Source organism: Dermacentor variabilis, chromosome 8, assembly GCF_050947875.1.
Source record: "Dermacentor variabilis isolate Ectoservices chromosome 8, ASM5094787v1, whole genome shotgun sequence".
NCBI classification, from domain to species: Eukaryota; Metazoa; Arthropoda; class Arachnida; order Ixodida; family Ixodidae; genus Dermacentor; species Dermacentor variabilis.
The window spans coordinates 125,819,210-125,836,953 of record NC_134575.1 but is presented as its reverse complement, the minus strand read 5'-3'; the positions used below and the strand labels follow the sequence as shown (position 1 = coordinate 125,836,953).

Genomic DNA, 17,744 nt, shown 5'->3' with positions numbered 1-17,744 from the left:
CAGCTGTAGTAGCCACACACATGTCAAGGAATCTATGCACTGCTTTCTTGTCAATGGGCTGCGGGAACTTTGCGAAGGCAACTGTCTTCTGAGGGACTGAGCGTACTCCACATTTACTGATGACGTGGCCTAGAAACAGAACCTCATCGTAAGAGAAGCGGCACTTCTCCGGCTTCAGAGTGAGGCCTAGTGACTTGATGGCCTCTAATACTGTCGCAAGTCGCCTAAAGTGATTGTCAAAATTGCGGGCGAAGACGAAGACGCCATCCAAGTAAACAAGACAGGTGTGCCATTTCAATCCTGCTATAACCGTGTCCATTACGTGCTGGAACGTTGCAGGCACCAATCAGTCCAAATGCCATAACCTTGAACTTTTAGAGGTCGTACCGCGGGGTGAAAGCGGTCTTTCCCCGATCTGTTTCGTCGACTTATATTTGCCACTAGGCCGACGATGTCTATCGATGAGAAGTATGTAGCGTTGTGGAGCCGATCCAATGCTTCGTCTATCCATGGGAGGTATACGCGTCCTTCTTCGTGATGCTGTTCAGTAGACAATAATCGATGCAGAGACGTAGTGTTCTATCGTTTTTCTTCACCGAGACTACAGGAAATTCCCACGGGCTCTTGGACGGCTGGATGATGTCCTCGTGAAGCATTTCGTCGACTTCTTGCCTGATACCTTCACGCTCTAGCATCGAAACTCGATAGGGGCTCTGGCGGACTGGTGGAGCGCACTCTTCGATTATTGTGCGATGCTTTGCCACTGGTATTTGTGGAATCGTCGACGATGTCGAAGAGCAGCCTTTCTATCGTCGGAGAAAACTTCTGAGTTGTTGCTGCTAACTCAGGGGAAGACTTGCATTTATGTTGACGTCTGGTTCGAGAACTAGGGTCGTCGGGGTAGATGGGGCAGAATCCGAGATTACAAACGCATGGCTGGTTTCCACAATTTCCCCAATGTATGCAATCGTCGTGCCTTTGTTGATGTGCTTGAACTCCTGGATTAAGTTTGCTAGCACCACTTTCGATTTCTCTCCGTGTAGTAGAGCGATCCCTCTTGCGGCGCAAATTTCACGGTCGAGCAGTGAACGTTGGTCGCCTCGTTTACGCCGTCTACGTGTTACGCTTTCTACGTTTACGCCTTCTACGTTTACGCCTTCTACGAGAGGCTGACTTGGTCATCAAGTACACTCAAGGCACGCTCACTCGAAGGCCTCTCCATCGGTATCGCTTGGTCTGTGGACAGTGTTATCAACTTAGACCTCAGGTCAATGATGGTGGCGTGTTGGTTCAGGAAGTTAATACCGTGAATTACATCTCGGGAGTGCTGTGGGATGACGACGAGGGTTGAAGGGTAGGTTGAAGGGTAGGCCCTGAACTGCAGTTCTTGCCGTGCAGATTCCCGTCGGTAATACGAGGCGGCCTCTAGCTGCCCGAATTTAAGGGTTGTGTCATGCAGTCTTGACTTTCCAGCTTGGCCGCGATTATTGCACTGATGATAGAGCAGTCGGCTTCTGTGTCCACTAAGTCGGTGATTGCGCGGCCGTCGAGAAGCACGTCGAGGTTGGTAGTTCTTTGTCGTGCGTTGCAGTTAGGTTTGGTATGTGGCTGGCACGTCGTGTCGTCAGATCTTTGGTCGGTGCATTCTTTGCTTCCAGGCTTCGTCGGGATGACAGCGAGACGTTGTTGTGTCGTTTAGATAGTCTCTTTGGCGTCTTCGTCGCTGGCGGATGATCTTCGTAAGTTGGACACACTGCAGCCGCCCCACCATCAGTTGCTACTTTTAGCTTTCCGGATATGGGCTGAAGGACCACCCTGGACTAGGCCAGTGTATAGACGGTCCTGCGGCGACAGGTAGCGGCCTGATGACGGCGAACAGGACGGTCGCCAACAGCTCCACTGAGCTGGTGCCAGGTAATCGGCGATACCACATTGTTGTACAGCTGCTACGTTCAGGAATTGCACTTCGCCACCTATGGTTCAAGAGTATGAGATCCATATTTCGCGTTTTTCTTGTATGCCTTGTATCCGCTGACGATAACGGAAGGCCGTTGTTTCCGGTAATGCCTCTTGACCACCTACACTTGTGAATGCTGCGGCTCTTTGCATGCACATATCTGAGATGCTTTCGAGCACGGAGGCACCAGTTACGCATGCCCAATCCAAATATTCATTTGGTCGACTGGACAATCCTCGTTCCTACAGAAACGTGTATCTTGACTGTCAGTGCATTCTCGAGTTTTCCCCATGTCTGTTTAAGGTAGAGCTCACGGCTTTGCACGCGTTCTGGTATGTAACGAGTGCTTTAAATCAGGCGTTCGTGATCACTAGTGTGCACTACTCCTCGTTTCGAGGGTGGACGGAGTACGTTTTTGAACCTGTGCTAGCAGTAGATAACTGAATGGCGGCATATTAACTACCGCTCTTGTCGTGTAGCCTAAGCTTCAGCTGAAGAATCTTTTGCTCTTGCTCTAGCAGTCTCAGCTGCTGCTCTGTCATCTCTCGCGCAGCTGTGCGGTACTGCTCTTGTTCATTGCGCAATATTGCGCATACCTCCTCTATCCATTGTCTCAACTCTTTATCTCTGAGACTAAGTTCGCGACCGAGGTTCTATAGCTTCTCGGTTTCCATGTCTCCTATTCCTGCGTTCGAGTTCATTGTGGGTCGTTAAAGCCAATCCTGACAAGCTCGCCAAATGTTATAGACACGCGGCTTCGTGGGCCCAAGGCTCAGCACATAGCGGGAAAGGCGCGGAGAGCTGACATTGTATATATCCCTTTTATGCAAGGATTCGCGGAACATATACATGTTCACAAAACAAACGATAACATACAGCACTTGAACAAGTCTAGAACACGCTTCGTGGGTGTATTCTAGTAGTCCGTGTCTACGCCGCAAAGTTCACTGTCGTGAAGTGTCCGCTCTCACCCGATGGGTGTCTAACACACACGCAATCCCATGGCAGTGTCCGCAGCGTTCTACGAATGCCCGCAGCCGTGTCGTCTAGTGAAGCTGCCACGCGCCGGCCCCGGGAAAGAGGGCGAAGAAGACGCTCATCGCTCTGGGCTCGAGGAACGTGGCAGGTCCGTCAGCGGTAAACCCTGCTGGCTCCTGCCAGCGTAACATGACCGCAAGCAGTGCTGGCAGCCCCGTGACCTGCAGCATCGTTCTGTTTCGGCGGCGACTGTCAGACTGTACTTCAGGCACGGCCACCAGTGCGGGCCGTTAGCGGCCGGAGTCGTTGCCAGGTCCCCAGGAGTCTCGGATGGATGCCCGAGCGGAGCATTTGTGGCTCGTGCTTGGGCTGCCCGACTGTGAGATCGACACGGACCCGTAGACGACTCAATCGCTTCTGGATCAGGTCCCACCAGGTCATCGCCGTCCGGTGAGCGTTCGGCCGACCCGTCCAATTCTGAACGACAGTGGGCGCTCTCCTCGCGTGCCGTCCGGCACGCACCACCGCGCAGACTTGTTCTTCTTCGTCGTCCACTCATCACAGGCAAACACAGAAGATTCTGCAGCAATGTAGAAGCACTCGGAACTCCCACTAAAAATTCACAATCAGCTATAAGGGATGAAGATGGCAACATAACCGGGTTTCTGAAATACGTGGAAACAAGATAAAAGCCCGGAAAATCAAAATTGAGCCCAGAAAAATTTTTCTCGAATTAAACAGCAGAAAATAATCCTTAAAACACAGTCACTTGACACGATCAAATTCCGTTCTAGCTTATCAAAAAGCTCGGTCGAAATAACAAGGTCCTGCTTACCAGCGCCTAAGAGCACGTAATTAAGACGAATGAAATTACGGTTGTATGGTCCGACAGCATTAAACTCATCTGCAAGGGCATCGGGGATAAGACGACCTCGTACAGTCCGGTACAGCAACGTCGGTGATATATAGAATGGCAATGAAAGCCACAAAGTAGAACTTGCGAGGTGGATGGAGAAAAATTATTTACTGGGGGAACTACGGAATCGGTTCAGACCACCCATATGCTTAGAGGATTTTAAATTTGTACCAACGCTGCGCATAGAGATTTCAGTAGATCAGAATAGACTTTTATGTAAAGCATTTGTAGATGTATGAAATGAGCCTACGATAATGGAGACAGGGAAGTTTTATGCGATATTCTTAACTGCAAAGACATAGATAGTGGTTTTTTGCAGCTTTTGAGGAAGATATATGTGGTTCACTCCCTATATCTCCTACTTTGCATATCACATTCTACGGAAAGGCCAAAAATTTATTTACGTGGTGAAATTTCACCGAGTACTGAAGCAAGGCTGTCCTCGGTCCGTTGTTCAAGCTTTGTATCAAAGGTATAGAAAGATGACTAGAAAACCGTGAAATAGCGTTTGATTTATTCTATATGCGTAATGGGCAAATCATACAGTAGACAGTAACCGGAATGAAGTATGGAAACTACATAGAGCTGCTAGCGAAAAATGGAAGAGATCTACAGACACTTGAAAATATGTCTGGCAACACAGAAACCAATCTAGGCCTTATGTTCAACAAAAACAGATCAGCACCTATGTTCTCCATTGAAGAGAAGAGTAGGTGCTTGGTTTCAGTCCAACAGCAAGTCATACTCAAAGTCATGCAATGTAATTGGCTCGGCGTATACATCAACGAAGGAAAGTCATACTGAAGCATATGCCAAGATAATTTGAATATATATGGGAGACTGAATGTAAGGATAATAGAACATGTGACACATTGCGCCCACAAGAAATACCACGTGGTTCGTGCGATCAGGAAAGCAGTAAACATGCCAATGCTCACGTTTGAATATGTCATTAGGCGATTAAAATGAGATCTCTTGTCAAGGTTACAGTTAACCAAGAATAGGTACACCAGGATGGCTTTGGAAGCCCACGGTAAAACCATAAATGAGATAGTGCGCAGGATGTCTTTTGTTGGGCATCTTTTGAACTCACAGAAGCGCGGAGTAAAATTAGTATTGAAGAAACACATAGTAACATCAATCAAAATAAATTGACTACTAAAGTGTACAAGTATCTGTGCCTGAAACGCGTGGAGACACAATGGAGGTCGAGCAATTTGGCAACCAAGTACAGGGTACTTGGCAGAGTAAATAGACAACAAGCAGCCATAAGAAAGAAAATGAGGGAATTAGAGGAAGTTAATTGAATGCAAATTGAATAAAAACAAAACAGACAATGAATATTTATAGAAATGTGAATAAAGTAATTAGAAAGGAAAATCTGTACCATAATACAAAAGTAATTAATGAAATATATCATCATAATGATCCCAAAAAAATCTGGGCTAAATTTAGCCTAGCGCATGCTGCTGAGACACACAGATTCGCAGCAATCTTGTCGATCCCACTGGAAGTGGATGCGATGGAGCGAGCTGGCTATGATCACAGAGGCAATAAGTTATTAAGCTTGAACCGGTGCTCATCAGGAGTTATAGGGTCTGGAAGTGTGCAAGTTGTTGCAGAAATTTTACACTTTCTGGAATTTGTCGCCTCAGGGTTATATATTTAGGATCAATGAATTTCCTGCGAAACTTCGGCCAGCAAAGCAGTGGTATAGCCAACTCCGTCGACCATCGAAAATTGTCCGTATCTATAGGTAGCGCAAGTGCAGGAAATTGAACAATCTCAGAAGCTCAATCCACCTTCGACCGCGGTGGACTACAGGAGGTCAGGGAAATTTCGGGTGCCCCCAGCTGAGGGCTTATTTTCATCCTCTTCAAAAGGACAACGCCAAATACCTAGAGGGAGCGTGCACGACTGCAGAATTTAATAGTAAAATCGCACAAACTTTAACACAAATCAAGCAGGTGTGTCTTGTTAAGCGTGAATAAATCCAACTTTATTTTTAGGTACGCCATTTTTGTAACCTATTGCCCATTCTTCTTCTGCAGTACGCACAAGACGTTGCATGTATCATATTGTGGCTGCGCCCGCGGTAGAACCTACCAGATTCTTTTTTCCATTGGCTATGTTCAAGCGGCAACTCATAAACTCAGAAAGTTAAGAAGTCATCGTAAGTGATCAATCCCATAATCACTAGCCGTATACTAACCGAACCGTATAGCCTCAACGAAGGTGCAAACGAAGAACACGTAGTAGGGCTGCATGCCCTTCAGTTTAGTACTTTTCCCTCCTTCCTTAATGAGCCAAATAAAGGCTGCTCATACTGCCTTATTCTTCTTGCAGAGACGAAGCACATCCCTGGTCAGTTCGAACACCTTGTGGTTGAAGCACTTCGCCACGCCATCGCCGATGGTTTACGATACATAGGGGACCCTCGTACTGGTGGCTCACTGGAGGTGATGCTCTCACATCAGCGCGAACGTAACATTGCGACAATGGTGAAATTAGACAGGTACAAATGCTTGAAGACATAGAAAACGGCCACAATTGCGAAGCTGCATGTGCTAGGGATGTAACACGCTCTGACAACTAACACCAAAAAGAAAGTAATTGCAACAAAGAAGCGTCTTTGTGACACTTCTTAAATTCGGACAGTAATGCTAGAACAATTGCTTTAGTAACAATTTCTAGAACGAGACTTGTTTTGTTAATCCTTTACTCCAGAGGTACATAATTTAATAAAAATTTTCCCTCCCTCACTGAGGAACGGGGTTAACTCAAATTGTGGGCTACGGACTGAGGTTCATGTTTCCCATGGCCCCAACACATGATCATTATGTTGTTTCACATTCCTGCGACGCGCTTGCTTTTCATACCCGCATTCCGAAGTCTCGGGACACGCCGAGTGACACAAATTTTTACAGGAATTGTGCCTGAGCTATGCAAGCAACAGTTGCGAATGAAGTATATTCGTAGTCTTTCATGAAGCATCTTCACTCATATGCATCAAATTTTTTATAATCCATGCTCGATAAGGCAGCCTCCTCAAGGCCTAGATACCAATGTGTTTTTCTGAGTGCGCGGCCTGCCAATGCTAGAGTGCTGTTTTAAATGATATCAGCTTGTTCGCCAAATTTTTTTAATTTGCTTGCAAAAAAAAAGTGTCGCAGTGTGACTAGAAACATAGACATAGTTCACCAATACCAAATCATTAAAGATAAGATTGTTACGGTGTAACAAGTTGATTTCTTATACTTGAACTTAGAGAAACTGGCAGATACTGTGCGATTAGCTAGAAGTGGCAATTTGTGTATCTTTGTGCAAGCAGTTTCACTTTTGTTAACCTATATTACTCAGCTACACGATCATTCTGTGTGCATATACTTCCACTAACGCTGCCAAAATAGCATGTACAGGATCAATTGCCGTTCAGTATTTGCCTCAAGAGCAATGCGGAATGATATATTTCTACTCGCAGAAGAACGGAAACTGTTTATCCGGAAGCTGCACTTCCACTCAAACATTCAGGTACCACATTTGTGGCGGCTGCTGACGAAGCCGGAAACGTGTGTGGATTGATCGGAAGCATCTCAGTCAGTTTTGGATGTGCTGTCGTCGAAGAACACGGATTTGCCGTTCAGGTAGGGGAGAAATATGATGATTGGAGAACATACATCGAAGGTGTCCTTTCGATGCAAGTCGCAGTGTCCGTTTTATGCTGGCAGGCTAGCGATTATTTGAAACATGGCAAATGTTTTACTCTTCAGTTCCACTGAGATGACATTGAAGTACTTTTTGTTGGGGTAGCGAGAAAAAATATCATTAACGCGGCGCAGTCGCATTCAATTGCACCAGCTTTCTTATTCGCACGTGCACTTCGAAAGCGCGCTGTCCTTGCCGACAGCTTCATTCATAATGGAAGTAGTTAAACCACTGAACATTCCCTATCTGTGAAAATATCCTTATTCGAGCGTTATTCATGCGGTCTTTCTTACAGAGGCGGGGAGGCGGATTCAACCGAGTTTACGGGCACCCGAATTGTTATGGGCCCCGAAAAAAGCCCTACCACACACTCATGCCGGTTGTGGTGACCGATGCTCGCTCGCGAGACTGGCTATGCACGATGGGCACTATGGGTGGACTCATACAGACAAGCGTCCTCGCCCAGGTAAGTTCGTAAGTGATACCCTAAACCACACATCAGACATACAATGCAATTTATGTTGGGCTTATAAATCCCACTTCGCAAAAGTAAATTTTATAAATAAACAAATGTATTTATGTAGCTTTTGTTAGGGGTAGTCAAGTTCTTTTATAATTTCCTGAATTCGTGGTTAGGAACGTATAATAATCTTTGAGCGAACGATGGTCACCTCAACCCGAAGTCAATGTATTGAAAAGCACCCTCGTATATTTGAGGGCGACTTGATTTATTAGCCAGTGCTTAGTAGCGCAGATTTTTATCAGGAGCGAAGAACGGCAGCAATATACAAACGATTAATTCAACGGATTGGTGTGGCAGTGTTCAAAAGGAGAAATGAGTTTTTATAGTGATAAGAGGGGAGGGGGAGCGCCATGTGCTGTTATAATAGTAAGGCTATCGGGGAAGAAAGAAACGTAAATAACGATCATGCGTTGCTCACATAGTGGGCCAAGGTTCTCTAGAAAATTCAATTTAAGAAGATATTAGGTATGACAATTTGAAAAGGAGAACGAAGAAAGTAAACAACACGAAATGTTACGGTGATATTAGCAATTGAGTCATGTCAACTTGAATGTATTAAATTCAGTGGTAAATATATAAATGCAAAACTTATTTAGTGTAATGCTCCTCTTTGTCTAAAATTATAAAAGCAATGAAAATTGCAGACAGCTACCAATGCATAAATGTGCAGTACAGCTTAGAAGAAGAAAATTACAGAGCTCGATTTTAGCTCATTCGGCACTAGATAGTAAAGCAATGCCGTTTCTAATATCTTTTTTTCATTCATTCATAAGAAAAGAAGCTCCTGCAGCACGTAATTTCATCCCTGTACTCCTTACTGTCATAGCTAAACGTTGTTAGCTCGCTCTTCTTCAACGAGAGTATGTGAAGAAAAAATTGCAAACTAGGCATTACCTATGCCTATACATTATGCGTGAACAGAATATTCAACAGCCGCAAGCCAGTTTTGCAAATAGAAATAAAATGGACACACAACAGTGTGCGCTGACTTTTTACAGCATGTGCTAACGATCACCTATATTTAAACTCTAAATAAAATGCGCCATATTCTTCTATTTAAAATATAAAACGATTGATACCGCTTTGTGGTTAAACGTTTGAATAATTGTTATAGTTTCTAATTTGCTGATTTTTATACACTTGTGCTGGAAAATTGAAATTTCCATTCCTATAAAATGGCGGTATATGATTCTATTTATTGTGTATGCCAATATTCGAATTGAAATAAGTTGATATAATTGATCGCTCCTCGTGCATACGAAAAGTGAAGGAAGCAACCAGTGTTTCCGAAAGAGCGTAGGTTAGGGCGTGTTGGTATTCCATAACTGAGGTTTTTTAGCGCACGAGAAGGGACGAAAGACAGTGACGAGACGAGGACACAGCGCTGTGTCCTAGCGCTGTGTCCTCGTCTCGTCACTGTCTTTCGTCCCTTCTCGTGCGCTAAAAAACCTCAGTTACAGTGTTTGCGGCTGATAACCTTTGACTGCCACACGTCTCAATGTTGGACATTGTAATATAGATCGCCTATGACGAGTTTGGCATACTTAACAAGGCTAGGAAAGGGCAGCTGGAGTCTGAACACAAGACCTATTTTGTTCGCGTTTCCACTGAATCTCCCGCAGTTTCTCAGCTTTTATTTCTATGCAGCGTTTAGGTTTACGTGTGCCATTGTTCGATAGAGGTGAGGTGCCACCGCCATCGCATGAAATGTTCCTAAGCCGTTGAAGAATCGTTCGCAAAAATATTAGCTATTATTGTTAAATGGTCTAACTGAATTCACCTACTACCATATTTAAGAAAATGTTCTTTTCACTGATCTCATTACAGGTGCTTCTCAACATGGTCGAGCTTGGTCTAGACCCACAACAGTCATTATCCAAACCACGCTTTCTAATTGGGTCTAGCCTCAGGATACACCCAGAGTAAGAATTAAGTTTAGCCATTCTTTATGTCGGAAATATACTGCGAGTTTTTTTTTTTCTGAGAAGAACATAGCTCACGTCTTGCGGGCTGAAACTGCCACGGAAACACGATCCTACTACATACATAATCAAGAGTTCGACGAAAACCTGTCCTTCCTGGGGATGACATGATGAAATTGAAACCAAAACTCGCCAAGAATATAAAACACAAAAAGATTAAGATTAGAGGCACGCACGAGTCCCATATTCCCAATGACCGCAAAGGCAATAGCTGTTGTTTAAGTATGGATGCGATTTGCGCCGTGCTGTTTCATAGATTTCAGGCAGATGAACCTGGTCCTCTTTAACAATTAGCAAGCCGTCTGTATATGCAGTGATATAACAGTAATCGCGAAGGTAATTGCGTGTCCGTTGGTATAATGTACACGAAGTCGCAGTCTATACAATGGCCTCTCTTATCATGGTGATCAGATAATGCATTTACGGTCACACCTCTGGTCACCTAAGTTTATTTCATTTCATTTATTTAACTTTAAGGGCCTAAAACCATTGCATGTTGGAGGGTACATTTAGTTTATTAATAGCATACAATTAAAAATGACTGCTGTCAAAATTACCAAAAGAAATAAAGCAAATCAAAGTAGCGTAAGTAGCACGAAAGCATGGTAACAACGCGCTGTGCAGGTTGTAGTGCTTCGAAAATCAGGCGACATGGAAATTCTTCACCAAACTTTCTTCCGTCTGAGCATGAACCTACGCTTTTAAGGAGCGTTTTCTACGAGGGTATTGTATGCGAAAAGAATGAATTGTTGATTGGAAATCTTCAGCCCCTTATGCGTGCGTCGAGACTTGTGTGGGCTAATGTCAAGGATGATCTGAGTGGTGCGTTGGGTATTGCATCCTTTGTACGCAACTGACCAAACGAGAAGTGAAACCTGAAAATTCGAGTGATTATACGACGGGGTCGTAATGCGGGAAGCACTACGTACTGTTTTATATCAGTTTTACTGATGTACGGAGAATACAGATCTGTTATAAAACGTGCGGCATGAATTAGTACTTCTTCTGCTTCATTCACGAGATATGATTGTGGTGGATGCCATATTGATGATGTGTACTTAAGCTTTGGCCGCACGTATATGTAGGTATGCCACTTTCTTTATGTCTGCGGATGCGGATTTAAGATAGCCACGTAGGTGCCGAAGAATGCGAGATGCCTCAGAACGCATGGTTTCTATGTGAGACACGAATGATAGTGATGGAGCGAAATGCAGATTGGGCACTTATAGGCTTCAGCCGAGCTGATATGGCACGAAATAATGTGGTAAGTGTATTTTATTGAAGTGTGTTGGCGTGAAAACGATATCACTTTGCATTTCCACAAGTTTAAGGGCATGCGCCATTGGTTACATCAAGCAGTGACATTATCTTAATCATGTCCCAGAGTAGTGATATCATCTGAGTTCTGAATAGGGTTATAAATAAGGCAGCCACCGGCGAAAAGCCCAAATGTTGGTTTTATGTTAGCGGAAAGATCATTGATATACATTAAAAATAGCAGTGGTGCTAAACCTGTACCTTGAGGAACGCCGTGTGCTAGGTGAGCGAATAAAGAGTTAATGGCATTAGCAGTGGTAAATTGAACTCGACCTTTCAGAAAAAGTTCCATCCATCATATTAGGTTCTGAGGGACACCAAGGGAAAATAGTTCAATAAGTAAATGATTGTGAGGTACTAGATCGAATGCAGTCTCACAGTACAGAAATATGGCATCAATCTGAAAGAGTTTGTCCCTATAAAATAGCAAATCATGTGTAAATTGTGCCATTTCACTTTCGCAGGGCCGTTGCATACAGAAGCATTGTTGTAGCGGGTAGCAGAAGTTAATCAATTCGAGATGGGCCATTAGGTTGGAAGCAATTATGTGTTCAAGGATACTGTTCAAGGATGGGATACAATTCAGACAAACTTTTCTGTAATTGGGCACCTATTTGTTTCCTGCTTTAAAAAGGTGGACAATTTGAAGTATTTTCCAAACGTTGTTGAGGACCGATATTTTCAGGCATTCCTAATTATTAGGCGCAGTCTATCACTCGATATTTAAATGGTAATTTTTGTAGCCTATTGGTAACGTTGTGGAAGCCTGCTGCTGATGCTATTTTAAGGCTGTCTATTAGTTTCGATAAGCCCTCTGCGCCTATCTGAACATGAGGCATAGCTACGGAGCAGAAGTCTGATAAGGGTTCAAAGCCAAACTCGGAAGTGGCAAGGAAGATAAACAAGAAGTAATTAATAGCTTTTGCTCACTCAACAGGTTTTATGGGCTCGTTATCCTTGTTAATGCGCACAATTTGGTTTGCTGGTGGTTCAGTCAAAATAATACTCGAGAATTTCGGAGGGTTGGTATGCAGTATTGCGCGTAAATCAGAAGATAAAGTCTAGCTTTTGCGTCGTCCAAATATTTGCCCTAGTGTTTGGACTACTGGCAGTAACGATCCCATGATTTGGGGCAGTTTCTTGTCCTAGTTGATATGTAGAGGCAATTTTGTCTTGTTCAGGTAGATTTTCAAGCAATCCCTAAACAACTGCTTTTTTGTCAGGTTTTTTAAGGATTCTAGGTGTTTAATTATTCTGTAGGTTTATCATAACGTTTTTAAAAATGTGGCCAGTTGGTGGTTACATTGCCTGTTTCATATGTGCTCTGAAATTGTTTAATAGGTGCTCCAGTAAATAATTATCGACATTAATTACCTTTGTTATGCTTAGTCATTAGTTTCTATGTAGGAGACATTTTTGTTTTGTTACTGTGAGAATTATACGTAGAAAACCATGATCACTAGATCAATGTAGAGCCGTGATACTAGATATGTCCCCAGGGTACAAGTAGTCTGTAAGAGATCAAGCGTATTGTAGCCTCTAGTGGGATATGTTTGGACCTGGTGAGGGTTGAAGTGTAATACTAAGCCAAGCGACTGTTTAGATTCATTAGATGGGGCGCATTGGGACAGTGTTAGAAGAGGCCAATTTTGAGTGTATAACTGAAATTTCCAATGAGAGAGATTGGGTAGTCAGGGAACGTCTATTTTAGGTTGCGCAAAGAGTCACGACATCTATAGCAATAAGGTGGTTGACTGTCTCGCGATCAGTAGTAGAATCCAAAGATACACTTCTGGGGTAAATTATGCTCACATACCCATGTTTCCTGTACGTTGTTTTCATGACAAATGTGGGAATATTGCAAGTTGTTTTGATGCCACCTCCTCTCCTGCCTATTCTATCATGGCGGTATAGCGTAAAGTCTAAAGATAGAATTTCACTATTGCTGATGTCCTCATTCAGCCTGGTTTAAGCGGGAAAAATGATAGCGTCCATATCCGCGATATATCAGCAGAGGTGATGCCATTTAGGTAAAACACTTTGAATGTTAGTGAATGCAATGCCACGAAAGAAAGCATGTTTGATGGCTCGGATCAGAGTCCGGGGCGATTGTATCTTTAGCGCGTCAATTATTTCCTTCAATGGTGCGGATGGAAAAAACTCTGGATATTGGCTTGCAGTCTTTAAAGTGAGAGCACTCTTTCACGCTATCGGTTTTTTCGTAACAGAAGAATTTCTTTTCCCACGCGAAGATGATAAAGTGCAAGATTCAAAGGACCTATCTAGGCGTGGATAAACTTAAGCACCTTTGACCATGCATAGCGGTTGGCGTGTACAAAGTTTTTCCTTATAATATAGTGTACGTTAGTTGGCGGCCGCCGGCCAAGATTCTTTCTTTAGCCTTGAAATGACTTAGTTTTGATACACTTGGTCGCTTTTTGCCTGAACGGTAATTGCCAATACAATTTGTATGTTCAATATTTCCCTCTCCTGTTGTCATTTTAGATCGTTTTTTTTTCTCCGAGGCGTCGAATATTTAGTTTTCTGCCTCGCCAAGACCAGGAAATAGCAAGTTATTTCTGCGCAATCGTGTTCGCGTCGAGACCAGCAGCTTTGACTATTTCTATGCACATTAACAATTGATTTGCTCCTTATCGTTTATGGTGAGCTCAATTAAAGTATGCGTTTGTGTCGATTTCAGCAACGTTAAGCCGTCGTTTATTGATCATAGCACTTTGTCTTAGGTAAGCTGAGCACTCTTAAGGTCGACAAGTTCGGATCGAAATGTCTTTTTATCATCATCATCATCATCATGGTTACACCCACTGCAGGGCGTGTGCCTCTCACATACTCCTCCAACTACCCTGGTCATGTACTAATTGTGGCCATGTCTCCCCTGCAAACTTCTTAATCTCATCCGCCCTTCCAACCTTCTGCCGGCCCCTGCTACGCTTCCCTTCCCTTGGAATCCCGTCCGTGCTTAATGACCATCGGTTATCTTCCCTCCTCATTACGTGTCCTGCCCACGCCCTCTCCCCCCCATTCGTTTTTCTTGATTTCAACTAAAATGTCAATAACTCACATTTGTTCCCCCACCCAATCTGCTCTTTTCTTATCCCTTAACGCTAAACTCATCATTCTTCTTTCCATAGCTCATTGCGTCGTCCTAAATTTAAGCAGAACCTTTTTCGTAACCCTCCAGGTTTCTGCCCCATACGTGAGTACTGGTAAGACACAGCTGTTATATACTTTTCTCTTGAGGAATAGTGGCAACGTGCTGTTCATGATTTGAGAGTGCCTGCCAAAGGCACCCCAGCCCATTCTTATTCTTCTGATTATTTCAGTCTCATGATCCGGATCCGCGGTCAGTGCCTGCCCTAAGTAGATGTATTCCCTTACCACTTCCAGCGCCTCGCTACCTATTGTAAATTGCTGTTCTGTTCCCAGACTGTTAAACATTACTTTAGTTTTCTGCAGATTAATTTCTAGATCCACCCTTCTGCTTTGCCTCTCCAGGTCAGTGAGCATGCATTGCGATCGGTCCCCTGAGTTACTAAGCAAGGCAATATCATCAGCGAATCGCAAGTCACTAACGTATTCTCCATTAACTTATCGCCAATTCTTCCCACTCCAGGTCTCTGAATACCACCTGTAAACACACTGTGAACAGCATTGGAGAGATCGTATCTCCCTGCCTGACGCCTTTCTTTAAGGGGGTTTTGTTGCTTTCTTTATGTAGGACTACGGTAGCTGTGGAGCCGCTATAGATATCTTTCAGTATTTTTACTTACGGCTCGCCTACACCTTGATTCCGTAATGGCTCTATGACTGCCGAGGTTTCGACTGAATCAAACGGTTTCTCGTAATCAATGAAAGCTATACATAATGGTTGGTTATGTTCCGCACATTTCTCTGTCACCTGATTGATAGTGTGAATATAGTGTATTGTTAAGTAGCCTTTACGGAATCCTGCCTGGTCCTTTGGTTGGCAGAAGTCTAAGGTGTCCCTGATTCTATTTGAGATTACCTTAGTAAATACTTTGTAGACAACGGACTGTAAGCTGATCGGTCTATAATTTTTCAAGTCTTCGGCGTCCCCTTTCTTATGGATTAGAATTAATAAATATCTTTTGATGTTCTTCTATTTGTTTCCTTGACGTTATTATGGACTCTACTTTGCTGGCGCCAGCTGTGCCGGTGTTAAGTTCCACATCAACCAGAAAGTAGCAATAAAATCTGGCACAGAAATTTAAAGGCTACAGCTTCGCGACAGAGACCAATGGTGTGCTGCCATTTGATGTTGTAGGGGCACGACATCGTAACTAGCAACATTGCCATGAAATTCACTTAGGAGACGAATCACGGTAACCTGGAAAGTAAGCAGTGGGGTAAGCAATTTGAAGCTTGCGGTGTCGTGCTCCATCGGAGCTACGCATCTCGTCCGGGTATGTACGACTCACTGAAGTCCATTGGTTGCCGACGTCGTCAATGAAAATTGTGGCCATGCAGTATCGGTCGGTGAGCACGTTCGGCGGATCGCCTGGTGAGCGGATGAGGACGTACTCCACTAAATCCGGAGCGTATACTGACTGTTCCAGTGGGAGACCAACTGGCAGGGACAGGCTGCCTGGCAGCACGCCAGTCAGAAATTGTTACAATGCATCACAGGTTATCTTTGCTGTGTCTTGCGGCACACTCGCGTTGAAGTAGAGACATCGGTTCAGTAGGCGCTGTTCAGCGGAATGGGGAAAGCAGGATATGGAGGACTTTTCAGCAGTGCGTTGAAAGGTTCTCGCCACTTTTGTTCACACACCCAGTTTCTTCAGGTTCATCGGCGTGCTTTGCTGGATGCAAGTGAACTTTTTGAGAAAATCACGTATTTTTTTTTGCATTCCGATGGCGGTGCTGGTGGCATAGTGTAAATTAACTGCGTTTACCTGGCAATGTGTCTTGAAGCAGACTCCCCGAGAAGAATGTCTTGTTTTCCAGTCGCTTGTTGGTTGTTTTGGTTTCCTTGAAAGAAGCCTGCAGTAGATGCCATTCGGCTTGGGCAATTATTTCCTTTCCAAACGAAGTGTGTATCAATATTGGCAGCCACAGTCATTATCTTATCACATGATATACTTTGCAGCGGAAATTGATCTAAAGATGAGCTTGGAGGAAGACGAGTCTTCTCTTTTTTTGACAAAATTCCTAATTTATGGTGATGATGAGAGGGCTGGGCTACTTGAGGAGACTCGCATAATCAATAGTTTGACGGAAATACGCCTCGAAGAGAGGAACATGACGAAGGTAAAAGAAAATCCCATTAGGAGTATATTAGCCTGACTGAAACTTGATGTTTCGAGGCTCGTACGTATCCCATGCTCACAATGGCAGCAAACGTAATTGTTCTTGTTTAATTATGGGGAGATAGTGCTGTACGCGAGGGTATAACCTAGGCAGGCTGCCACGTGTAGTTTTCATCACTTGGCGCGTCGACTGAATACGCAGTCATACTAATAGTAATCGCAGCGACAATTGCTTGTTGGTTCCTGCAGTGGACGCTGAGTTCCCGTCTAAATTTACTAACTACTTCTAGTAGCCTTTAACATAGAAATTCTGCCCTAACATGCATGTGCACTTTTATGAACATATTCGTTCTTGGAAACAATCAATGTCTCTCTTTTACCGCAGCTATCCACTATTTTTGGAGCCGAGCTTTCCGCTGGAGGCACAGATGGCACTAAGACGCCGAGGGCACACACTTAACGTCGAACAGGAGGATCTGCAGTTTAACCGCGCTGGTCGCGCCCACATCCTGGCTCGGGCAACGAACTGGTGGTCCAAGGAACAAGCAAACCAGCAGTCAATACCCAATGGTTCTATTTGGTGCGGCGTGGATCCTCGCATCAACAGCGTTGCCCTCGGCTACTGAACAAGCTCAAGAATACAAGGGTGCAGAGGGTTGCAGCGGTAGTATATCATCACGGACGAATGAGGCGGAACCCCTCTGAAGATGACGGTGGACATTTGATTGCTATCAAAATTCAAGCTATGTAGCGATACTATGTATACTGTAACGTAGATTGAAGACGAGTCTTACACAATAAACGCTTCTCTTTAATGGCGGGCCAGAAGAAGAGCGTGCAGCTTACGCGCTTCGTCGTCTTCCATGGAGCCGGTCGTTAGGAGCCCCACATACTTGTGTCAATTGCCCCCCCATGCGAAAAGCGACCGTCTCCGTCGCGTGAAAAAATTATTTCAGCGACGACAAGAAATGGAGCTCCTCAGGTGCATCTCGGCGTTCACGTGCCCGCATCGTAGGGTTTCCTGCGCCCTACATGAACAACTTCAGCGCGAGGACGACGGGGCGCACCGGCGTCA

At 44.3% G+C, this 17,744-nt stretch overlaps 1 protein-coding gene across 1 annotated transcript in view; it reads left to right on the top strand.

Annotated features, from left to right (window-relative positions):
* LOC142591564 (glutathione hydrolase-like YwrD proenzyme) overlaps positions 1-17,295 on the top strand; it is a 69,607-nt gene extending 52,312 nt beyond the window's left edge. Inside the window, exons 6-10 of the mRNA XM_075703876.1 lie at positions 6,198-6,366; positions 7,333-7,495; positions 7,852-8,022; positions 9,907-10,001; positions 17,055-17,295. Of these exons, the coding sequence (XP_075559991.1) occupies positions 6,198-6,366; positions 7,333-7,495; positions 7,852-8,022; positions 9,907-10,001; positions 17,055-17,295 (839 nt within the window). The remainder of the gene's footprint in view (positions 1-6,197; positions 6,367-7,332; positions 7,496-7,851; positions 8,023-9,906; positions 10,002-17,054) is intronic.
* Positions 17,296-17,744: the final 449 nt, after the last annotated feature.